This window comes from Lichenostomus cassidix, chromosome 26 (assembly GCF_008360975.1).
Source record: "Lichenostomus cassidix isolate B80296 chromosome 26, HeHo_3.0, whole genome shotgun sequence".
Taxonomy (NCBI): domain Eukaryota; kingdom Metazoa; phylum Chordata; class Aves; order Passeriformes; family Meliphagidae; genus Lichenostomus; species Lichenostomus cassidix.
In genome coordinates, this window is record NC_139506.1 from 2,574,273 (window position 1) to 2,600,213 (window position 25,941).

Sequence of the window (25,941 nt, forward strand, 5' to 3'; positions counted from 1 at the left end):
TAGAGTACAGAAAATTAACCCTTTTTATTGATGCATTGCAATTGTTCTACATTTTTACCATATTATGTAGAAAATACTTAAAATACAAGCTACTTTGTAAAACCAAAGACAAACATTGAATCCAAAGATAAACTATGTTTTCACAATGGACCCTTCTCCCATATAGTTAGTATTAAATTTTTAAATATCTATTTCTTTTGTTAAAATGATTTTTACATACCCCCTAAGTACATCAGCAATACAAACATAGATCAGTAATTGTCAGAAACTACCTGTATCTAGCGGCTTGTAAAAAGGAAGAGCACAACCATAAAAGAAAGTTAAATTTTACACAGTAACTAGCATATCAAATACATTTAATAAAGTAGGAATTCCATTGCAATATCAAGGATTCAAGCAGAAATACTAACATTACATATAATGTACTGCTACATGTAGTGAGATAGATATAGTTCAAGCTGAATCTGAAATCACACATTATATAAAGTTTAGCAACAAACAACCATGTGGACATGCGGCACCATTCAGAAGTTTAAATAAAATTAAAAAAAAAAAAGAAAGCAGGGCTGTGCCAATCCTGTCATTTAGAAGCAATTTAGTTTCATGTACTAAAAGAAATTGCTGAGTCAGAGGTAAATTACTGCATCCCATCAACTAGGTGCTAAGCAGGAAAGCCTCGGGGAGTTGCCTCTGCAGGGGCAATCACAGCTGCAAATACAGGTTAGGTAGGAGAAAACTGATTGAACAGCTCAAGAATCACACAGACAAACCTAGCTGGGACCACGGTTATCAAATATTCCAAAGGTGAGTCCCAAGCTAGCTGTAAAGAAAATTAAAGGATGCCAATTCCTATCCAGAGATAGCAGATTTCTCTCCAAGAATGTGTGGCAGGCTCTGACAATGAGGAGAGTCAATTCTTGAACCCAGTTTGAGGCTGGATATGCAAGGGAAGAAGGGATGTATCTCCTTAGAGCAGAACACAACACACCTAGATGGGGCATCACATACTGGGGCCAGACTGGGAAGCCCTGGCCCTGCTGGGGTGGGGTTTGCTGTGTATCACAGAGGAATTTTGGGGTATTATTTGACAGCTTGTTCCAAATGGAGCACGTTTGATTTTAGCTACGTCATTTCCATCTCATCCTCCTCGTTCCAACGCTTCTGGGAACTCAGGCAGTGGAGATGACACCGTGCTTTGGGAATACATTTGATTGGGATTAATTGCATTACAAGGTCTCTAAGTGGACATTTTAAGCTGCTTTTTTCAAGGGAAAGTGGGCAAGTTCTCAAAATTATTAGCACATTTTGCTAGAGGTCTTTTTTTTTTTCCTGTTAGTGAAGTGTTTACCATGAAGTCCTATTTGTGAAACAGGGAGTTGGAGCTTGGTTTGCCTTTCGGTGGAAAGGCACAACTCTGTACCCAAGAGGTATCTCAAGGCAAGTACTGAACACAAGCAATGTCAAAAAAAGCAAGAAAGTGCCTACAGCAACAAACAGCATCGTTTGCACAACGATGTGGCATAGCAAGGTTGGTTTTCCGCAGGCTCACGGAAGTGCTCCGACTACAAACACACTGAACATCAACGTGGGCTAATGCTACCGTCCAGTTCCACAGTCCTCCATCCCTCCCTCAGTCCATCCAGCTCAGGCCAGTCCAGACTTCCTTCTATCAGCAAATGTGGGATTGCAGAAGTGCCTCCTTCCAGGACTGGCCTCCTTCCCACTGGGACGGAACATAAACTGGGGTTCAAGGTTACCAAACCTCTTATTGCTGCAGTAACACGACCGCTCGAACCAGTTTATATCATCCTTTTTGGACAAGATACTTTATGTGTTAGATGAGAAAGAATTCCTAGTACAAGGGACCCAAGAAACAAAGTGTAGTCCAAAACCTGCACTGATTATCCAAAGTGAGTATTTCCTCTGAACACTAACTAGGGCTACAGCTGACAGACCTTCCCAACAACTCCACATTAGCAGTAGCATTATAAAACTTTTTAATGGTATTATGTGCTTTACAGCAGGCTCTCTTTGGTATAAATATTCTATCACCAAGCTAGCAATATTTTACACGACACGTCTGCTATTCCTGTGGGGGAAGGTAACGCCACACTAAACCTAATAAAAGTGATTGCACGTATTTAATCACTTCTGCAATATTAGACTAAACATTCCAATGCATTCCCAGCATTACCTTATCCGAAATGCACTGACAGACACTAACAGTACATGTGCCATTTTCAGGGGGAAAGCTTCAAGGGGACGTCGCTTCACTGGGAACAAGAACGGAGCGTGGATGAGAGTGGTGACAGGGAGAGGGCTCTGCACCATCCTGCTGCTCTGGCTGGGGAAAGCTGGGTGGGTGAATTGCTTCAATTCGACGGGGGCTTGCTGGTCCCTCGTAAGGCAAGCTCACTGTAAACTCTAGTCACACTACATCATCATTTAAGGCACTACAATAAGGGGACACACCAAACAACTCTTCATCACACATACCTGTGCAAAACAAATCCAAGGTATCCTTTCCTCTCATGAAGCTCTACTCCTCTCTCAGTGCTACAGTGATGAGCTCTAACCATTGCATTATATCACATACATTCCAACATGAATCAATTCATTTTGGTTTAAATACAAAGGATACAACACTTCCATCCCCAGGAACGTTTAAGAATTAGACAAACACTAAGTACAGAGTTCAAGTATAATCACTACACATTTTGATTACAAAGACAGAACATTTGGGGTTAGCAGGAAGTTTTGCTTGTTATATTTTTCTAATCAATATGTACATATTTCATTTTCTGTAAAATATTAAAACACCACCAATACAAAACTTCTAAAATAGTTTTAAATTCAGTAATAAACTTTAAAATCTGGATTTTTTTTCCTTTTTTCTTTTTCTTTCTCTTTTTTTGTCTCGTTTTTTCTTTTTTTTTTTTGTTGCAATTCCTACATGCACGTACTGTTTACAAGTCTTATTAAGAGCGCTTTAGAGTAGCTGCTGACATATCCAGGAGGATACGCTCACAGGAGTATAAAAAGCTGTACACATCAATACAGTGATGTTTCATTGGATTTCAAATTCATCTCCCTCCTAATATGAATCACGTGAGGCAAAATATTAAGGAAAACAGAACAAAGCAAAGCCCTGTGCTTCTGTGAAGGAATCCAGCTCCATTATAGGGCCAGCATCTAATAAGTTGCAGAAACCAAATTTTAGAGCAATGCTGCACTATTCACTCTCAACTGGAGACAACAACAACACCCTGACAGAGCTGCTGAGCTCTGTCACACAGTGAGATCCTGAATACAGTTTGAACCACTTAGAAGAATTCTGCAACGAACACAACAAAAATTCAGCTGGGTTATGGAGAATTTTCGAGAAAACAAAGCAGACTCCAGGGTTTACAGGACTCCTGAATGTATCGTGTTGCTGGTAGGAGGCAGCTGCCTCTACCAGTCCTTGAACAAAGCAGAGGCGTAAACAAAACACCTTTGACAGAAACATAGATGGAGATGTAATGGCTTTTGCAGAACCAGCAATTTGTTAAAGACAAAGTGAATTAGAGAACAGATGTTAAAATAGTAAATCTGATTTTAAAACTGCCCCAGCAACATAATGAGATAAACATGCACTACATTTTTAGTGGCAACGTGGATTGTGCAAGCTGCTAAAACAGAATCTGCAAATCTTTTTGTTTAAGTTACACAAGTTAAAAAAGACATCAGGATCTGTCTTCCAAGACACTGATTTGACACCCCTTTTGATTAGCACAACAGAACGATTTTAAATAAATGCGACCATGAATTTTTTAAAAGCATCTATAAAAAGTAAGTAAAATTTTAAAAACTTAATTAGTGACCCTCGTACTGGTAACAAAGCATGCTGCTCAGTTAGTGACTGAACTCACCAGAGACATTTGGGAACAACATACAACCAGATCAGGGAGAAACACGAACCAGGCAGTCATTCCCAGGCAAAGGTTCACCTGAAATCCTTCTCCAACCTCTCAGGCCCATTGCAGGACGATGCTTCACTGGGAACTACAAGTAGGAGTACTGGTTGATCTTGGTGGGGCTCAGCGGGTATCCAGTGTAAATAGCAGATCCTCTGGAAGCACCAATATAGGACTGGGGGGCGAACTGGTGTTGGTACTGGGCGGGGGGGACGTTGGCAGACGTCAGCAGGCTGGGCCCCACGCTGACAGGGACCTGGTGCACCAGGGTGCTGGGGTGGGCAGCGTAGGTGGTGTGGCGAGAGGAGCCCTGAGGGGAGAACAGGTGGGCGATGGAGGTGGTGGAGCCCAGCGTGGCAGCAGTGGTTGGGGCATAAGTGTACATGTGGGGCTGGCTGGACAGGTGGGCACTGGCCGTGGCTGCTGCCAGGTGGGGATGCACTGGGCTGCTGTGCTGGAAGGTGTAGGGAGCCTGAGAAATCGTTGATGTCAGAGGGGCCACGTAAGCTTGCTGCCGGCGTGGGACAGCGTTTCCGCTTCTCTCCTGGGAGGCCAGCACTGTGGTTTGCTGGTTCTGCAGGGGGAAGAGGGAAGTGAGGTTAGGGTAAGCCTCAGGTGAGCAAGGGGCTGCCAGACCCCCTGATGGACACCTCCACCCCACCTGGCACAGCACCCTCCCAGGTGACTGCACTTCCATGGGGACAAAGGTTACACTTTTTCTCTCCAGTGGGATCCAACTGCCACTCCTAGGGTACCACAGCTGGACAAAGCAGGCAGGTCCTGTTCTGACCCAATCCCTGAACTCCTCACACATCTACTCCTCTGCACCTGGGGAGGGCTGGCAGCAGGGCTGCAACATTTTAGCACAAAACCTGTCTTGTGCCCATTTCAGAAATGAACTGGAAAGGTAACACTCTTCTGAGAAGTTACTGCAGTGCGACCCAGAGATCAAAAGTCCTGACACAAAATGAAGTTAAACCAATCTTGGAATTGAAATATTCAAAGATATCGGGTGCTAATTGTTAGTTTGAGAAAGTCTAGTCTTAAATCTCCTGGCTGGGCCTCTGTGAGATCCAAAGAAAGGTAAAGAACTAAAGAATTTCCTCATACTGTGCCTTCAAAGCTACTCTAATTCAAGAGCTGGACCTTGGTGTCACCCCCCCACCTGAGTGGCAAGAATCACCTGCTGTAAGACAGGCGTGACAAAGAGCACAGAGAGGGACTGTGGACACAACCACACCTCCTTCTCCTGCCCTCTGGCACAGGAACTAATTCTTTGCCTTGAGAAACTTCCCCTGTACTCCCCACAGACTCTGTCCTACCCTGCACCACCCCAGGACAGTATCAGATCCAAAGAATTCAAACTCATCCTCTTGCAACCCAGCCCTTCTCCCTGCTCTCCCTGTTTCTGAAGCAGCTCTGAAGCATGCCCAGGGCAGCAGAGGCAGGCACTCACCTGGCTGAGGTTGAGGGGCTGCACGCCGTTGGTGGCTGCGCGGTGGGAGCGATACCCCGTGGGGGTTATGCAGCATCCTGACGACTGCCCGCTCACTGAGGCCACTGGCTTGGTCTTACTGGTGCTGCTCAGGATGCCTGGAAGATGCCACAAGCTTAGTCCACTCCTCCCCTTCCCAAGCTATGCACTGTGGTAACCAGATCTGAGCACCAAATTGACTATTTCTGTCACAGAGACTTTTCTTTAATTATGATTTTAAAGGTGGCTAAGAAACCATCAGGAATATTTACAGATCTTTCTAAATGCAGCCAAACATAAATTAAAGGTAGATCTATCAATGACTATGAAAGCAGACCAAGGCTTTCAGAACAGCAACTGTGAAACTTAAAGCTGAGCAAGACCCAACGTTTAAATCCCAAACTGTGAGGATGAAGGTGACAGGGACAGCAGAGCCTTGGCAAAGCCCCACAGCACAGAGATACCCACCTGACGCCTGGGTGGCTACAATGCAGTCATTGAGCTGCGTTTTCAGGGGTGGGACGATGATGGTCCTGGAGCTGGAGCTGTCAGCAGCAGCTCTGCTGGGGAGCTCCAGGGCTCCCCCAGTGCTCCTGAGTGAGGACAGGGGGTCTGGGGCATAGGGGCTGCTCAGGGACGAGTCAGAGTCAGGGGAGTCGTTAACGGTGACGTAGCTGATGACGTTGGATCTCTGCTTCATACCCAAACTGCAGGGGAAAAAAGACAAAATGCAAATGGGAAACATTCTAGCTTTTCCCACCAGGTAACAGATCTCCCTCTGGGATCTCACACCCTCCCTCCTTGTCAGACAAAATTGGGATTAACTAGAGACACAACACAGAGATGTGATGGAGAGTTTTCTGTGTTAGGCAGCTCTTCAGAGTGTGCCCAGGGCTTCACATTTCATGTTCCCCACTGTCCCTGACGAGTGAGCTGAGCCCAGCACTGGCTAAACGAACATCCTACCTGGCAGGCTTGTATTTGCTGTCCTCTTCCTCGTCAGTGTCGCTGCGGATGGTGATGACACTGACAGGGGGGCTTGGAGTGTCAGGGATCACGATGGGCTGGTGCTGCTCCTGCACGGGGACGAGCACGTTGGAGGAGGAGGAGGTGGAGCGCAGGGGGCTGCTCCCAATGAGAGAGTACACTTGGGTGGGCACGGGCTCCAGAGATGAGCTGGGCCTGCAGGGAAAGCACAGCACCGTTCAGCTCCATGGCAGAGGTTGGGACAAACAGCATGAGGAACATACAAGCAGCAGCATCTTGAATGCACAATGAGAACCTCAGTGCAGACACTCCAAGGGCAAAGTGCCACAGACACAGCCAGAGGCACTCAGGGATGCCCTGAATGGGACTGAGCACCTGAACACTGCCAGAAACCTGCCAGCCCTTGCTCAACGGTTCTGTCAAAACCCCTCTGACCAGGACAGTAAAGCACTTGGTCAACCATGTCCTTGCACTCACTGAAATTTAAATAATTTGTATCAGTGACTACTGCACAGGGGCTTTTTCCAAGACATCTTTAAATGCAACTGTAGCATGATAAAGTTACACCCTCAATGCCTTTGTGATCAGAAGACACATTTTCCACACCACAAAGGCAACCTCCACAAACAAACCCTTGGCTTTTCTAGGAGTGGGAGAGGAAGCAATGGAATCCTTACTTGGCTGTGCTCGGTGCTGGCTGCTTGTTCTTCTTTGCTGGCACATTGCTGCTCTGCTGCTGCCTCACAACATGAGCAACCCCAACATTCAGAGGCTGTGCTGTAGCCAATGTCACATGGTTGGTCAGCAGAGATGGCTGTTGCATGAGAGTGCTGTACTGATTTCCATGGGAATGTGCATTCCTGGAGCAGAGAAAAAACAAGAGAAACCCAAATCCCATGACTACACTGCAGGAACCACGAGCTGCACCAAGCCCCAGAGGGGAAGGGAAACATTCTGGGCACTGAATAGATGGATTCCCACTGGGCAGGGAGCTGGAGCTCCTGCAATCCCTACCTCCAGTCAGCCAACTGCTGGCTGCTGCCGATGCTCTCTGGGATCACAGCCGCTGGCTGAACAGAGTTGTGCAAAGCAACCCCTGGGAGCTGCTGCCAGGTGGAAGGGAGCAGGATCTGCTGGGTTCCCCCCGGCCAGGCCTGCTGCAAAACAACAAACACAGACACAAGGCTCACTAGGCTTCCGTTCCTGCAGGGGCAGGCAGAGAGATCTGTCCAAGCAATAAATGCACTGCGGTGGATTGTTAGCTTGCAGAGATACAGCTCAGCCTTGCACGGTTTCCCAAGAACAAGGAAACCAGAGGAATGAGCTTCCCCTGACACTTTGATGATCTTTTTTATCACTGCTGTCACCTGGAGAAATCAGTGTTTATATCATACTGCAAATGCAGCCAGGTATTGCACTGCCAGGTGCAGCAGCAGTGCTTGGGACAGTTTCTGAATGTAAACTTACACCACTGTTCTGCTGAAAGGCCCCAAAATTATAAGCCAATTTGATCTTTTCTGCTTTTTTGCCTTGCAGGGCTCACATTGAGAGAGCTGAGATGGTGTCATTCATGTGGATATTCAACAATCTGAACTGAAGTATTTAAGAAAAGCCACACTGAGAGATAATTTAGTAACAAAGCAGACACACGAAGGTAGGTTCAATTCATTAATATTATCAATGTTCCTACCCAAACAAATTTGACAGTATAGTAATTACATGAGTTTGATAAAATATGGCTCTCTTGCAGCTCAAGCTGCAAAACCTGATGTTTCAAATTCAATATTTCTGCAAGTAACAGATCCACTTAGTACAAATACCAGTTCCGAACAAGAAGCCTTCAAAGCAGAGAGCTGCTAAAACCTCTGCCAACATAAGCAGAATAATAATAATAATAAACAACAACATTGAAAAAATAAAAAATAAAAAGAGAAATATGTTAAAAGTCACACCATGCGTCTTTCCAAAAGCCAACACCTGCACAAGACAAAGCAGAGAGTTTAATACAGCAAGATATAAATTCCCAATGAGAGGCAGAAATCGGGCCTTCCAAGCGACGAACTGTTTTGACAGAGGAAGGACAAAAATATGCAAAGCTTAGCAAATGGCTAATGCAAACTCAGGGGAAGCAGCAAGGGAGAAGTGTCGGAAGCACTAAAGGTGAGCAAATTCACGCCAAAGGCTCCCAGAATCCAAACAAAACTAGTCAAGTCCTCCAGAGAAACTCAGAATGCAGGCTCAGAGTCTGGAGACAGCCAGCTCTGACCTCCACTGCTGTACAGGGGAGTTGAACCTCAAGTCCACTGCACACACACAGCAGGACAGAATTTGCCTGTTGAATCAAAGCCCAAATGCACTTTGGAAAATGTCACTATCAACTCACTTGTGTCCCAAGCTCTGCTACAGTCACCCCTTGCTGTTTTTGGAGCCCAGATTTCAGCAATCAAAATTCAACAGGAGGAAAGGAGAAGCATCCCTGGGTCTGTTTAGCTCAGAGCTGTGAGCAGGAGAACCCCACTCTCCTGCCTCCCCATCCTCAGAACAAGGGAGCAGCTCACTTGGTTCACAAGAACTCAAATGAGTGGGTTTAAATTTCAGGACAGGTATGACTCGAGCAAATTCCACTTCAGCAGAGGCCTCCCTCTTGGAAGAAAATGACATTCAAACTACCACTTTAAAGCCACAAGAAACAACATGGTTCACACAATGGAATGTGCTTTGAAGGACATGTGAGGATACCAGCACTTCAGTGCACTGCAATGTTTTCATAAGCTTCACTGATCTGATTCTGGAGTTTTACAATGACTTCTTTGTGGCACTTGCAAAGTTGTTCTGATGCAGGTGCCAGAATACAGGAGAGGACAATTTTGCAAATGTACACTTCTTAAAGGTGTGTTCATTCCCCTTCCCCCATCCTTTTTTTAAAATTGTTCCAAATTACCTAAAAGCTAGCTATTGCCATTTTGGATACTAGAGCTCACCTTTAATTTCAACCAAGAAATACATATCAACTGAAAGTATCTGTGAAGAACAGAATCTTTAATCTGGATGAAGCAAGCTACGTGCGATTGGCTATAAATAACAAAAGGCCAGAAAATTATTGTCAATGTTCAACAGAGGTTAAGAGAAATCAACTGCTAAAGCAATACATTAAAGGATTTGCTGTCATTAGAGATTTTAGCCTGTGCTTAGTGATCTGAAACATTTCTCCATGCAAAGCAGCTTTACACGTGTTGGAAACAAAATATGGAGCTAACTTGCCAAGTAGGTCAAATTCTGGCCATCCAGGTACCTGTAGCAGAGTAAAGCTAAAGACTGATTCCTTTGTATTCCACAATCAAAAGGCAAAGATAGGAGAGTAAGCAAAGAACAAGAATGATTACAACTCTTCTAGGGTCTAGTTTAGAAGAGCTTTCAATACTAGGCTAGCAAAAGTAATAGTCAATGGATCTGGATTCTTTACAGAGCCACACTAAACGTCAGAGTCAGACAGTGCTTCAGCAATGTTGGGGAGGAAAACAACAAGACATTAAGATGTAGCAAGAACACAGCCACAAGATGGCACATGCTTCCATGCCCTCTGCAAGTCTAAGTTAAAACAAAAACTCAGTTAGTGAACACAATCAAGGGAGGCAATTACCAGTACTGCAGCCGTCTGTTCGACCAGCGCCGGCCGGCCGGCTGCGCAGTTCAGGGTAAAGGGCACCGCATACTGCGGCGTGATGGTGGCTACTTGAGGATGAAGAGTTGCTACCATTAGTGGTGTACAGCTTCCCTGAAATGTAGATCAGGCAGTGAGTGAAACACACGAGCTGAGGCAGGTAGGTGCAGGTCAGTGCGTTGGGCAGCAGGGCCGGGCGAGGGGACATCGCCTGGGAGGGACTCACCGACACCAACAAACACCCAGAGCCTGCAGCTTCCTCCACAGGCACTGTGGGGAGCAGGAGGAGCTGGGAATTTGGGAATGGCATGTCCCCTGACATGGGTGAAAAGCCAAAATGAGTTGGGGAAAAATTTGGGGATCTGTCGGATGACACAGTTTAAAAGTCAGAGTGAGTTGGGGAGAAATTTGGGGATGGGATCTCTCTGATGACACAGTTCAAAAGTCAAAATGAGTTCTGGCAAAATGAGTGTTGGCACTTTACTGGGTCCCAGAGGGCAAGTGACAGCCATGCTGCACCAGCCATGGCACAGACTGCACCCCTGGAAGCTCCCCTGCTGCCAGACCTCCAAATCCACACACAGAACTCTTGGGAAAAGGTAAACTATGGGATTTCATGGAAGGCACAGCAGGTCTTTTGTGTCATGAAAACACCAAAGTTATCTGTGATGAAAGCACCCAGATATGTATTAGTCCATCAAATGGCTAATTAAAATTAGATTCGTAGTATACAATTTGCACTCTTGGATTCAGGTGGGCCTTGAAATGGATTCTGCTTTTTGGATATTGTGACCTGTATCATTAATGCTAAAGAAATCAGCAATCACAGAATGCCACCTAAATATTTGGACTAAACAACCTAAAAATTACTCCTCTACAAGAAGGTCAGCAAGTCAAATATGTTGCCTGGAGAGTAAAACTAACAGAGTATGTGTTAATGCCAGCAGAAACTAAAACTATGCAAATAAATAAAAATGCATCCAATTATAAAGGCAACTACAAATTTTCAGTGAATAAAACTTGTGAATCACTGGGCACTTATTGTATATTAAAGGATTACTTTTTGGAAATTAAAATGGTTTTAATTTATGACACATTACTAATATTTAAAACAGCATTTTTAGAATGATTTGTGAATTTTGGTATTGCATCTTGCTTAAATTGCAAACTGCAGAAAGAGATATGTCATTGCTACACATTAATTCACACTAAGAATGTAACTAGCTGAGAAGGATTCAGAACAAATTTTGTTGATTTAAAGATGAAATTTTAGCATGAGTAATCTGTGTTGGCACCTCTGTTTACTGGGATCTCACTTCTCCCAGCAATTTCTCCTGTCACATTTTTAAAGTGTAGGCAAAAATGACCAGCACTGCCTGTAAGGCAGTGTCCATGGCTGAAAAAAATACAGCCTGTTTTTAGCAGCTGAAAACCACATTTTTATTCCCATTTTTAAATCAAGCTCCTAAAACCAGGGAGGCACATGACATAAAATAGCTTAGACTTTAAATATTCCAGAAAAAACAAAACAAGAAAATACTGTCTTAGAAATTATCTACATTTAACCTTTCAGAGTGTCCTGAGGAGCCCTTGCACTCAGGCAGGTTCTCCTGGGTGGTGAAATTGCACTTCTGGGGGGCTTGGGGTGGTTTTTTTTACCTGTGTGAGAACTCCAGACTGGATCTGCAGTGGCTGTGCTGCAGGTGCTTGTGGCACAATTGGGACAGCATTTTCCATCCTGACTGGGAACCCAGAATGTTTTGTAGTTGCCTGAAGTCCAGCTGTGGAGGACAAGACACATCACTAAGCTGCTTTATTATTATTTCTTTTCAAAAATCAAACTCCTACCAGGTAAGGGCAGAGGACAGGGTTGGATTAAGAGATAGGAAAGATGTTCCCTTTGACAAAATCCCAGTAAAACACCAGCTGAAGTAAATATTTCTGCATCCGGGGGTCCTGGAGGGCCATGATGGACAGCCAGCCCTCAGCAGCTAGAGTCTGGTTTGCAGAAACAGCTAACACACCTCATTCCAAGCTGCTTGAGACAAGCTCAAAGTTCAAGCCTTACACTATCAGCTCCCATTTCATAAATAACCCTCCAGACTAAAACAATTCAGGTATCAACACAACCAGACAACCCTGAGGATGAACAGAGCTCTGCCTTTGCTAAGCTCACCAACTCACAACCTGTGACAACGTGCTGGTAGCAAAAACCTGCATCAGGGCTGTGAACTGAGCCTTCAACACCACATATTTGCTCTTGAGATAACAAACACAAGCAAGACACTCTGATTTTCAGGTCTGGCTCCTCTGTTCCCTGCTTTCTGTGGAATGCTGCTGGGTTCAGTTTGGGGGGAAAAACTGGTTGAGCAACCAGCTGGAGCCTGCAAGCCAGGCAGGCAAGATCCTGTCACCTGTTCCAGCACGACCTGGAAGAGAATCAAGCTGCCTGCACATGTCTGACCTGGTTCTGCACTTCCATCTGATGCAAGAACCCCGTGTGACACCCACAGAGAGCTCTTCTCAAGCCAGGCTTTTCTCAGTTTAGTGCAAATCACAACTGCTCCTGTCTTAACCGATCGAAACCACAGCATCACACACAGGGTTCTCGGCTTACTTTGAAAAGCAGGGGGACAAACAATGAAGGTTTGCTGGAAGGGATCTGTCTGTGTGCAGATCTGGGTGGTTCCAGGCTGCAAGGAAACACTCTGCTGAGCCACTCCTGCCACTGGGGCTGCAGAGGATGGGTACAGGGCAGACTGGTAGTTGAGCAGGGAGACGTCGGAGTTAGCCAGGGAAAGAGTAGCAGCAGCAGTGGAGTTGGAAGCCAACACACTGGCCTAGGAAAAGCAAACAAACAAAAAATCATTACTCTCTCCTAGTCTTATCTCTCTTTGTCATAAAACAAACAACATGAACCAGGCAATATTAAACTGGGAGGAAAGCACCTGGAAAATGTTTGAGGTAAAAGGCTCAAGACAACATAGGACAAAAACCACGAGTTGCACCAACTTTACTTATGTTGCTGAACTGACAGACAGATTTTCGATACATGAAGTAAAGAGGCTCCTTGGCCTGAGTTTTGGAAAATTAGACTTTGAGACAAGACTACAAATTTTGGAGAGCAGCTTAAATTTTGGCCTGAAGGCACCAAATTAAGCTACTCCATGTCTTTGATTAGCACAAAATAGGTGAAAGAGGCTATACCTGGTTGTGTACTGTGTTGAGCTGGTTGTTAAAGCTCATTGTCAGGTTTGTGCTTGTGTTAGGAGCAACGTGAGTGGTGAAAGGGCTCTTGATCTGATTCACTGTATCATACATGTTCACTCTTCTCTTGCAGATCTCCATGTTCTGAAAGCAAGATTTCACACTGCAACAGAGAGACAGAAGGAAAACATCAGATACATAAAACCAGGACAGAGGTGTGACAGATTCCCAACTTTATGCACATGCTTTAGGTTTAGGTTCCTTTCAACCAACAAAGAATGTCCTAAAACATGAAAAGGAAGGTTATGAACATTCCATTCCTCACACATGCCGTTGCTATTTTCAGAGCAGCCAGGAACTGCAGAAAACAGCATTGGCAGAGAGGTGAAAATGCTGCTCTGTGTTTCCAGTAAACCCTGAAACAAAACAACCAATCTAAGGGAGCTCACTGGTTACTGTGGGGGAAGTCCAGCAGATGTGCCATTGTAACAAACGAATGGTTCAAAGTCTTCAGTGGAGTAACTCTCTTATCTGCATCAATTGTCAACATTTTCTTCAACAAATCAATGTATTCCCTTCGGTCAGCCTTCTCTGCCAACATGTCGGTCCCTTCTAAGTCTGTAGACATATTCACCTGGAAAATAAAATAAAATAAAAGGAGTTCAAACATCAAATTAATTGCTACCTAACCATTCAGTCATTTCACATCACACAGAAATATTTATAAGCCTTTCTGGGCCTTAGCCAGACTAATTTCAGGTATTACAGTGCTTCCACAACACATTTCCCATTTCTCTTGCTCATTCCATGAGAGAAAGTCAAACTTGCATGTGGAATTCTCATCTCAACATGAAGCTGGTCTATTCAAAGGTATCAACCAGGCTTCATTTTCCACCCACTGGCAAAATGCCCTCATGTTTTGGGGGGATCTAGAAGGGGCTGGAAAACCAGAATGACAAAATTCTACCTTCTCTGCACAGATGTAACCTGATGGTAACAGCTACAAAAGTGATGGAAAATTGGTATTTAAGATTTAAGGCCTCATGATATTAAAACCACTCAGATATTCCTTCATTTTACCTCTGAAGAGAGAATGAAAATTAGAATGATCTGTAGCTCTTTTCAATATTTCCAAAGAGGCCTAATCCTACAAACACATTTGAAAGGGTTTAGCTCCCCTACTGCTCCACTGTACTGAGAACAGGCTGGGCACACTCCTATCTAACATCCTGAGTCATAAGGAAACACAAAACATCTGAAACAGGTTCATAATTAACATTTTTACTGTTTTTAATCCACTGGTTTCTGATGCAAATTGGCACCATGGCAAACCTAGATTAGTGTTCTGAACTGTGGAAGAGAACTGACTGCTCCAGCACAGGAGCCTCATTTTTAGAGATCCCTAATAAAAAGTAAAATTGTTAAATTAAATATTAAAAATTAATGGTTATCTGTGCCACAAGATCCCCACACACCTGCGCCATATCATCCAAACAGTTGAATATATATTTCCGAGCTTCTTTTGATTTTATTCCTGTTTCCAATTCATGCTCTTCTGGGGTCTATAAAAGAAAACATGAATATAAACAGAGATATTGCATATTGATAAGGACAAAGCAGCAAGAAATTGCTCAGGGCAGGTGACAAACAGCCTGGGTGACAAACCCAAACAGCCCTGGGTTCTCATTTCCTCAGATGGAGAGATCATTCATTGCAAAGCTGAATTAACAACAGGATGACTTCATTTCAAGGTTTCTTTAGGTAATGCATTAGCCAAAAGAACTGAAGGTTTCTGATTTAGGAAGAGAACATAAATATTTTAAATCCCTCTTCTCCAAAAAGAAAGGCAAAACTCCCTTCTTTTTGCTGCTCAGCTTTAAAGGCAAATCAGGCCTAAATCCCATTCTTTGCTGTCCTCTGCCAACCCATAAACAAATTCCTGCTAAACTACCGAAACCATCGCGAAATCCTCCGTATTTCCCTGGTTGTATTGTCAGGAGATGACAACAAGATGACACACTTCCCTGAGAATGAGCAGCCCATAATAAGCACCCATTATCTCAATGGCTGAACACCCACTCTCTGCTGGTGCTATCATGCACAGCTGCTTTGTCACAGCAGCAGCAGGAGCTCTGCACAGCTCCTGCCACCAAACACCCCAAAGCAGCCACACTGCCAAGCCAACCCTCACTCACAATGCTTTCAAAACTGGGTGGGAGTTTCTATCCATTTCTATCAATTTATCTCAGTGAGTAAAACAGAACTGGGGATGGAACAGACAGACAAACCTTGAGTCTCCACAGTGGGTATCCCAAATTTGGATCTCTGTTAAAAAACCTGCTTGTTTTCGTTCCTGCACTGAGAAGATACTCCGCTGGAAGGCCTTGAGTTTGTGAAATATAACGAATCTAGGAAAGAAAATGACAAGAGTGAGGACTCCCAGCAGAAAGAATGCATAGCTAATGGGGTAATTAACAGCCAGGTTTGCTCACAGCTAATAGGAAATTACCTGTATAAAAAGAATGCCCAGCCATCCAAAACTGCGAAATTAAAGCAACCATCTCAAGTGTTTATAAAGACACTTTTGCAATCATGCAAAAATGTTAGGCTTTAAATGCATCTTTTTTATTGTATGGAAATATTTTTGCTAAATTGTGTGTGAGCAGACTGTAAGCTTTTAAGACAATGTTTTGAGGGGTAACTACCACAGAATTTATCATGTATATATATACAACTAAAGGCATAATTATCCAAGCAACATTGCTATGCCTGGCTACACATACTCTAGGCACACAATTTCAGAATAATGTCATGGCAAAGCTCTCACTGACCAAGATACCAAGACCAAATAACCTCAAACACAAAAAAAAAAAAAAAACCAAAAAACCCCAAAGCCTTATTTTTACAGGTCAAAAATATGTCTCAGAATTTTGGAAGATGCATCTGAATCCTCGTGATGGTATTGATAAAACACTGGTAAAGAGGGAACAAATTAAAAGGTATGCTCAAATGGAAAGAAAATAGCAAATTTATGAAAAAAAACACAGGGTTAAGGTAACTAGGCTTTGATCAAAGCAACAATTACAGGTCCTTTAGATGTCTCACTTTTTATTTGCAAAACTCCTGCTGTGCCAAAACAGGGCACTGTCACAACTTGTGATCACAGGAATTTATGGGCTCACTTTTCAATGAAGCCAGTGTTGATCTAAGTGTGTGCAGCTGAGTATTTGTTGTATCTACACAATAGCTCAGGTAGCAGTTGTGTTGTTTTTATGAGACATAACTCTTGCTTTACAGCCAAAGGGTGTTGAAAAAAAGAGCTGTAAATCCCATCTCAGCCCATGAACTCATTCCTGGAGAGGTCCTCTCACAAGTTCCACCTCAACTTTCACTTGCTGCTGCAGAATCTCAGAAAACACGAAAGCCAAGTCATCCCTGGTCTTCAAGGGAAATTCAGACATCAAAATCAACCCCATGAAGTCAAACCTCACAAAGGGCTGCAAAATCATGTCATTAAGCAATGGAAAAAGCAGCTCCTCCCCAGCCACCTACATGAGCAGATAAGGTTCTCAGAATTACACAAAATACAGTGTATAAGGAAACCACCAGGCTCTACCTCAGCTACTTTCAAACTCATTCTGCTCATTAAGGTACCACCGTGTTTCCTTTGGAAATTTACAGTGCTGGGAAGACATATGACAAGTCAGTTTTCAAACTTAGTAAGTTTTCATGTATTTTATCACATAAGGAAAACCATACCAAGCACTGTAACAAGATCCCACCACAAAAACCCCAGTGGAAAAGCTACTCTGAAAAAAAAAACCCTCTCATAGACTTTTTGTCCTTTTATAGGCACTGACTAGGCCAGGTAATAATGCCAAGTATCCACGGAAAGGACTAATTAGTTCAAGATGCCTCTCAGAGTCTTGCCCTTGGATTCCACAGACAGCTTGAGGCTCACACTTTGCATAAAAACTGAGGGTTGCTGTAGGTATTAACAGGGCAGGAATGATAGGCTTGCTCTGTCCCCACATGGAAAAACTGCCCTCATGGTGAAATTACAGAGGGTGTTTCACATCAGGACACACACACCTCGCTGCTGCTTTGGCAGGAAGGTGTTTCAACAGCTTTTGGGTTTGGAAACCAGGGCTTAACTGCAAATTGGCCCTTTTTTTGGATAGGATACACTCAGCTCAAGTGAAAACACACAGAACTCCGTGCTCCCCTGCCCAGAGACAATGGGAACATCACAGAGAGAAAATGAGCTCAGACAACAGCAATGTGCACTGATGAAAGCTGTAGAGGACACAGGGGGTTCAGGAGGGTCTGAACACAACACAGGAATGGTTTCATGTGAAGATCCCCCACCTGATCATACTCAGATGCTCCTGGATACAGAGGCCAGCCCAGGAACAGCTCAGCTATGACACAGCCCAGTGACCACATGTCAATGGCTTCACAGAACGGCAAACCCAGGATGATCTCAGGAGCTCTGGAAAGGGAAAAAAGAAAGAAAAAAATCAAGTAAAATCTTTTACTCTGAAAGCTGCATATCTTCCCTATAAACCACTCTGGATAAAGTCCCTCCATGCACAAGTAAATCTGTGTGAATACAAATTATTCACCTCAAAGCAGTTGTTTCCCTGGGTGGTCTAATGGATCCTAACCTTTTTATCACTTAGGTGGATTCATTTCTTGCCACGGTGCCCCCAGCTCCTAGGAGGCCTTTGTATCACAGTTTAATAAAATTACTCCTCGAGTAATCAGTTTAATTACACCTGACAGCATGTGAGGTGTCCCTGAGACAGCTCACAGAATTATCAACACTGGGACAGACCTCCAAGATCATCCAGCTCAGGCTATCCTAACCAAATTGGGAAGAAAAGCTCTGGCAAACAGAGACTTTTCTAGGAGAAAATCTTGAGATCTCTGGTAAGAAGCTGCAGGAGGCTGCCAGAAAGAAGAGCACCTGCAGAGGCAGGAAAAGGAGCTCCTCAGAGAGCTGCTGGGTTTCTACCAGCAGGTTTTCACACAGGGCTTGCTCAGAGTTTTGAGTTTAAAATGGATGCGGAGAGCCCAGCTGGAGGTTGTGTTTCAGGTTTCTGTGCACTCAACCACACCTAATGCAAAATGTACCTGTCTGGCCCAGCCTTTACTGGGAGGTGATAAAAAAAACACACACTCCAAGCAGGGTTTGCTTCTCTAACAGGTTGGAATTTCAGGGAGATTTCTGTCTGGAGCTGACTCATAACACAGAAGGATGTTTTAGTAGAGCTCTTCACCTACACAGAGTTCTGAAACAAACTGAGGCTGTTTCAGCAGGAGAAATTCTGGTCCCACATTTGCATAGAGCACAGAAGGCCAGGTGCTGCAAACCCCAAGTGAGCTGCTGTGGGAATTTACTCTGGAAAGTACAGGAAATACGAAAGCCTTGACCTTCATCATGCATAACTAACAGGAGAGCAAAGGAAGACAGAAAAGCCCTAAACTCCAGGCTATCCATTTGCTGGTCATGCCCCAGGGCTTGTGTGGCATTTCTTGTGTTACACTGTGGACACTTCAGCTGTTAAAAAGGGCTCTGAAACCAGCTCAGATCCCTGTACAGAATTCTAAAAACCAGGGCTTGCATAATGCACAGGTGTCAGTAAATCTGACACTCACCCTCCTCAGCTGCTCAACCTCCCAACTGGCTGTCCATGGCAAGAAGTGACTCTCCAGTTAATCACCCTTTGTGCTCTGGTGACACAGATACACCTTTTGTTTCAGGTGTCTACACAGGTGTCTCCCAAACAAAGGCACTCAGCACAGCTGCTCAGGCACAAGGCACCTGAGAAAGCACAAGAGCAGAAAAGGACAGGTTGGACTGAGCTTGGAGCAAGCTGGGATAGTGGAAGGTGTGGGATGAGATGAGCTTTAAGCCCCTTTTCAAGCTAAACCAGTCTGAGATTCTACAAAAAAGATAAATAGCTGAGCCAGCTGCCTGTTGCAGTGAGGTCACATTTATTCTTTATTATCCAGATTCTGTTATGTCTGAGCCCCCCAAAACCAGAGCCATGATATACCCAATATCAGAATAATAGATTATTCAAGCTAAGACATTCTGACACTCTCTACTCAACATTGTTCCTGGCAGTTGTTGACTTTGGAATGGTTTCTCACAAGTGAAAATATAAATTCATTATGCAAATATGAGCAGTGTCTGATATCTGAATGCTGAATGTCCTACTAAACATTTATATCTCAATGATCCAGCTTTCTATATTCTAACAGGTGCAAACCAAAGGAATCTCTTTCTTCACAAGCAGAAAAAATACAATTCATACATTCACACAGGATTTTCAGAGCCCTCCTTGCCATGTCCATGACACATCATCACCAAACTGTGCTGCCCCTCTTGATTATCCTGATGCTGGAATTTCCAACTCAGAAAGGACCCAGACCTGTCATATAAGGCATGCTGCATGCATTTGGACTGGCAAACAAACTGAAATATAGATGGCCTGTGGAATATGCACAGCATGCTAATCCTTCCCAAGTGTTAAAAAACCCCACCAATTCCAATGGAAATATGGATTTGTGGCAGTTTGCTAGTCTTTAATTCCAGGATGGAAAAGATTGAGTATTCCTAAATCTCAACACCATGTCAATAGCAAATTGAACTGTATTCCCTGCAACTAAATAAATGAACTTTCTATCAGCCACTCAATTTCATTCTGACTGCAGGAGAGGGCTGGGAAATCAGAATTTGTCTCATCTTCTTTTACACCACTGCAATTAGCAGCCTTATGAGATGTGAGCTGAACCAGGACAGCAGGCAGAGGTCACTTCCATAGCTGCTCTGTCAGAGATTAAAGTGATTTTACCATCTTAAGCTCTTTGAAATAAAATCAACAACACTCTTTGCACAGATGCTTGCCAAGCACAGCCTCCCAAAGCTGACAAACACACTCAGGCACTCTCAGAAGAGAAAGGACTCTCAGCAGCCCCAGAAAACTCCAAGATTCACTCCCAGCATTTCCAAACACACCATGTTTACACCTGTGCCTTGGGCTGATGGGAACACAGAGCTGCCCAAGTGCAGCAGCAATGCAGGAACAGCAGAGCCACCAGAGAGCTGGATTAGCAGAGTTAGATTTGGCAGCAGGAGCTGCTGCTCCCCAGGCCAGCATGGCTGGGACAGAAGTAGGTCATGGAGCCCAAAGCAGAGGTGAGAAATGGATCCTCCTGCAATCTGCAGCTCCCCCAATGCTCAGGGCCACTTCCTCATTGCCCAGATTGTCCAGTCCTCCAGCCTGTGCTCACACTGGCCCACAGGCAGCACCGGGAGGCAGGGAGGTGAGTAAAACTCACAGGATGGCTGTACTCCCATATAACACAGGACAAAGCCCAGAGTGGGATTGACTAAACCTCACTCTGCACAGCCCGGAGATCAGCTTTCCAGGGATTTTTCATTTTTACAAGCTATTTCCTTCCACTGTTCACCCTCCCCAAGGAGAACAAAAGCATCCTCACCTGAGGATGAAGTTTTCAGGTGAGGAATTACTGCAAAAACATCTTAGCACTGCCACAGAAACTGCTCACAGCAGAGAGCTGATCTATCCTAACTCCATGCTGGGCTTCAGAGACAAAGAATTCTTCATGGGCACTACTCCCTCTTTAAAGTGTGAGCAGTAGAACTGCCCCTCCTGAGTGGGTCACACAGCAGAGGCAGAGCAGTGCCTGTGGAAAGATCCTGCCTCAGCCCTAACACACTTGTCCTGACAAATCCGGAGTGACATCCCAATGGGACAGTGCTGCTGGAGCTGGACATGGAGCAAAGTGTCCACTGCCAGCAGGACAGCCAGACCCTGAGCAGGCAGGGCTGCTGGACAGGATGACCTCCAGCAGCACAGGCAGTAATTAATAAAGGAAGCTTTTTTCCTGCAGGGTACATAAATTAGAATATTCATCTTGCAGCACCCGAGTGTGGCTGGTTTAGAGGTGTCTACAGCAGACAGAGGTTACCTAAGTGTCAGTAGCAGGGATTGAAAGCCAAAAAGTAAGTTTATTTTTAACAGCTGACAGAGAACCACATGAAGAATTGGTCTACACTGTTTCATTAAACACAGCATTGAAAACAATTCCTACTTGGACCTCATCTGAACACTAATTTAATGTGAATATGGGTAAAGCAATCCAGTTCTCCCACAACAAGATGGTTTCTGTGCCATCTCCATAAATTCCTAGATTATGGATTTTAGTAATCATCACCATTAGACTAATTACATATCACTAAATACTAGATTTCCACATCACAGCATTCTTCACTTCAGCCAAGCAGACAGTCCAACGCCACCTAATCCCAGGTTATTTGCCTTTCTGGCAGAGTCAGTCACCCCAGGGAGCTGGAAGGGGCTGGGAGTCCAGTGCCCCAACACCCAGATGGAGCAGAAATTCCCCTCCCTGCAGCCCCTGGAAGATATTCATCTCCCGTTGCTGCTTTTCCTCAGCTAAATCTGCTTGCTGAGATACCAGAAACTGGAGAGCACCATAGGCCTCCCCACACTGCTTTGCTGACACATGTGGCAAGTCAGATAGAGCAGATCCTTGACCAGTGGTCACCTCTTTCCATGCAACAACAACAAAACTGATGATGTATTTCAGAAAGTAAGCATTTAACAGCTGTGGGGCACTGGAGACAACTGCACTACAAAAAAAAAAAAGTAACAATCAATAGTTTAGGATTGGAAACATTGGTGCCAACAAGCTGAGCAAAGATCATGAGCACTGGATTAAGAAAAGTCTGTATCACATGAAAGGAATGTCATGGAAAGCTGGTACTGGGTGTTAGAGTTAAAAAGAAAAACAACGCAGAAACAAAGGGGGCAAGAACACGGGGAGCATGAGGGATGAACAGAACAAACCTACAATAAGCCAGGCTTTAAACTGAAGTGAGGAGCCAGGGAAGACATCAAACAGGGCAGAGACACAGGGTGGGGTGGAGTGTCTCAGTCCTGTCTGGTCCCAGCTGGAAGGACTAGATACTAGTTCTGAGTTTTGCGTCAAGTGAGCTCACATTCCACCCAAAGCAACCCTGACAACACAGCACAGACTCTTCACGGCCCTTTGAAGCCAGAACCTCTTTCTGCATCCATTTATTGAAGTCTGCTGCTACTTAAATTCAAATACACACTTCACAGAGCCAAGCTGGAGGAATAATTGAAAGAAACAGCACAGCTTGCTTTATACACAGTTTCTGAGTTTTAATGTTTCTGCCCATAGTTTATTTTTAATTCTTAGGCAGGAGTAGGGGCGAAGCCATCTCTGCATTTTGCTAAGGGAAGCTGAGATCGATCTCATCACTGCTCTAAAGGAGCTGCAAGTCTCATGAAAGCATGACTTAGCCAGGGTTGACACAGGAAGTCATGTGCTCGTGAAGGGGGTTCAGACAAAGATGAAGAATCAGAAGTAACAAAGGCAAACAGAAATTGGCATCCCTTTGACTTCTCTCCCTTCTAAATGTCCAACGTTAATGGCCTTGTTTCAGATCATGGCAAACAACCCAAAATGCACTACTTAACACTACCACACTGCTTCTCCAGTTTGTCACTTCATACAGTTTCACAATCCACCAGACAGGGTAAAATCAACTTAGTGCACAGATGTGGGAGGAAAGGAAGACTGGACTGTAGATTAGGCCATCCTTGCAATGCAGACATTCTATTTATTTACATCCAACTTTCAGAAGAAATCTGCAGGAAACATGCAGAACTGATCATTTCCTGCTGCCCCTCAGCTGGGGTTAGACAGAAGAGCTCAGTGTCTGCAGAAGGAACCCCCAGCAGGGTGAGCCTGACCTGTTCAGTGAGCAGGGTGTCAGTGCTTACCTGTAATACCGTGACTGCAGGTACGTGGAGCACACGGCCTTGGACACGTGGCTGGCTGACCCGAAGTCTATCACCTTCACTCTGTAGGGCTGGCGTGCAGGATCCACCAACATGATGTTCTCTGGCTTCAAATCAGCGTGGATCAGACCCAAGCTCTTCAGCTTCATCAAGGCAGTAGCCACTTGCTGCAGGATGGGCCGGATGTATTTCAGGGGCAACGGACTGAACTTGTTTTGCTTTAAGAAATCATATAAGTTCTGTTCCAGCATCTCAAAGACAAGGCATGTATGATTCTTGTGTTGAAAGCACTCGTAGGAGCGGACAAAGTTGTACTCGTCGGCATTCTCACTGCTCAGGCGAGACAGGATGCTCACCTCGATCTGGCCCTGCCGGGCGTAGGAAGGGTGGTTCTTCAGGATTTTGATGGCTACAATCTCCTTGGTGCTACGTTTCCAGCATTTCGCCACCTGCCCGAACGTCCCTCGTCCCAGGAATTCCAAGACCTCATAGCTGTTGGTCATAGAGCACAGGATCTCATGCTGGACCAGCTGATAATCTCCCTCCCCACTGGAGCTGCTGCTCTTCGTGGTGACCGTGGTGGTCGTGGCCGCAGCACCCACCGCAGGTCTGTTTTGCAGCATGAGAGGTGGATGTTCCTCAATGATCTGCACACTACCGTTGCTGTCAACCTCTTCACTTTTCCTTTTTAATCCACATTTTTGGTATGGTTCCAGCAAAGAAACGTTGCTCCTGTGGGTAAGGGTCTGGCTGCTCTGGAAGGACGCTGTGGCGCTGCTGCCGGTGCTGTCGGCCGCGGTGACCACGATGTGCTCGACGGAGGGAGCGGGGAGAAGGAGGTTCTGGTCGTAGGCAGGGATGCTGAAATTGGCTACCTGATGAGAGGAGCTGGCTTGCCCTTGAGCTGCTGGGAGGTTTTTGCTGTGGGTATAATACTTGTCACTACTGCTCTGTCCTGAAACATCCCAGACAGACGGCTCCACTTTCAGTTTCTTGGCACTGCAGAAGGCACTCGAGGATACTGACGGAGGGGAGAACACCTGCAGCTGTGAGGCCATACCTGGGAAGGGAGAGGAGAACTCATTAGGGGCAGCAGGTTGTGATGGACAAGATCCTCCATCTGCTCAAGAACCAGAACGATGAGCGTTTCTCTGAGCACCATATGGTGCCCAGCACTGAGAAGGGGAACCTCTGGAACTGCAGCTCCTAAGGGCATCACCGAGCAAGGCTCTGCAACGGGATTGCTGCGTTTCAGAAGCACACAGCCCTTTATCCAGCTCTCTAAGGGCTAAAGGAATCCCAAAACACGACAAGAATCACACAATCAATTAGGTTGGAAAAGACCTCTGAGATCATCGGGTCCAACCCTGTGACCAAACACCACCCTGTCACCCAGACCAGAGCACTCAGTGCCACGTCCAGTTGCTTCTTAAACACCTCCAGGGACGGTGACTCCACCACCTCCCTGGGCAGCCTGTTCCAATGTCTAATCGCCCTTTCTGTGAAGAAATTCCTCCTATTGTCCAACCTAAACCTCCCCTGGCGCAACTTAACACTGTGTGCTCTTGTCCTGTCGCTCGTTACCCAGGAGAAGAGCCGAACCCCACCTGGTTACACCCTCCTTTCAGCGAGTTGCAGAGAGTGATAAGGTCACTCCCGAGCCGCATTTTCTCCAGGCTAAAACCAAAACCCACTACCGATGAAAACAATACTAAGGATCGGGAGGGCGCAGGAAGTGGGAAGACCCTGCGCAGATTCCGATCCCGTCCCCAGGCCTGTTTCCCAGGCACCGTAAAAACAGTCGGTGGGAAAGCCAACCCCGACAGGCCCAACCTCCCCCGGGGCAGCGCCCGCCGCGCGGCGCGGAACGCCGGGAGCGGAGCCCGCCGGGCCGGGCCGGGCCGGGCCGTTACCGGGACAGACTCGGGCCCGGCCCCGCCGCCGCCCCGGCCCTCCCCGGCCCGCCGCAGCCCCAGCGCGGGGGAAGGGGCGGGCCCGGGCCTGCCCGCCCCGCCGGGCCCCGCCGCCCGCACTCACCGCCGGTGGGGGGTTCTCAGCCGCGGGCCGGACCTGCCTGGGGGACACGCGGGGGTGCGGAGCCCCGCAGCGGGCTCATCATAGCCCCGCCACGGCCGCCGGCCCGGCCCGCTCGGCCCGCGCTCGCCGGGGGGAGCCCCCAGGCCGCTCCGCCGCCGCCGCCAGGCTCCGCCGCGCCCTCACGGCCCGGCCGGGCTCCCCCCGCCCCGTCCCGCCGCCGCCCCGGGCCCGAGCGCCCCCGGCCCCGCCGCGCTCCCGCCGCCGCTCCGGGCCCCGAGCGCCCGCACAGGCCGAGCCAGCCGAGCCCCGAGCGGCCGAGCGAGCACGTGACCGCGGGGCGGGGCGGGGCGGCCGCAGGAAGCGGCGGGGCCGGGCTGGGGAGCGGGGCGGGGCGGGAGCGAGCGGGGATGGGCCGGGGAGCCCAACGGGACGGGAGCGGGGATGGACAGGGCTGGACAGGGCTGGGGAACCCAACGGGACGGGAATCGAGCTGGGATGGGCCGGGCCGGGCAACCCAACGGGACGGGACCGGGAGTCGAGCGGGGCCGGGCCGGGCAGCTCAGCCTGGTGGGTGTCAGAGCACGGACCAGGCTCTGCTCCGTGGCACAAGAGGAACGGGCACGAACTGATGGCCAGGAAGTTCTACCTGAACATGAGGAAGAATTTTGTTGTGCGAGAACAGATTGCCCAGAGAGGGTGTGGAGTGTCGCTCACTGGGGATATTCCAGAACAATC

At 46.3% G+C, this 25,941-nt stretch overlaps 1 protein-coding gene across 5 annotated transcripts; it reads right to left on the reverse strand.

Annotated features, from left to right (window-relative positions):
- Positions 1 to 25,488, reverse strand: HIPK1 (homeodomain interacting protein kinase 1). Of its 5 annotated transcripts, XM_085083122.1 has the most exons (17): positions 25,207 to 25,487; positions 24,777 to 24,846; positions 23,152 to 24,229; positions 17,654 to 17,777; positions 15,574 to 15,693; positions 14,761 to 14,847; positions 13,735 to 13,919; positions 13,286 to 13,448; positions 12,696 to 12,918; positions 11,738 to 11,859; positions 10,058 to 10,192; positions 7,432 to 7,574; positions 7,095 to 7,277; positions 6,397 to 6,612; positions 5,899 to 6,137; positions 5,413 to 5,549; positions 1 to 4,530 (listed from the first exon to the last, which is right to left on the reverse strand). In XM_085083122.1, the coding sequence occupies exons 3-17, from the start codon at positions 24,225 to 24,227 to the stop codon at positions 4,045 to 4,047; spliced, it is 3,639 nt and encodes a 1,212-aa protein (XP_084939248.1). In that variant the 5' UTR covers positions 24,228 to 24,229; positions 24,777 to 24,846; positions 25,207 to 25,487; the 3' UTR covers positions 1 to 4,044. The 5 variants fall into 5 exon arrangements, with proteins under 5 accessions (XP_084939248.1, XP_084939249.1, XP_084939247.1 ...); XM_085083123.1 differs by lacking the exon at positions 24,777 to 24,846 and having other exon boundaries at positions 7,432 to 7,571; XM_085083121.1 differs by lacking the exon at positions 24,777 to 24,846.
- Positions 25,489 to 25,941: the final 453 nt, after the last annotated feature.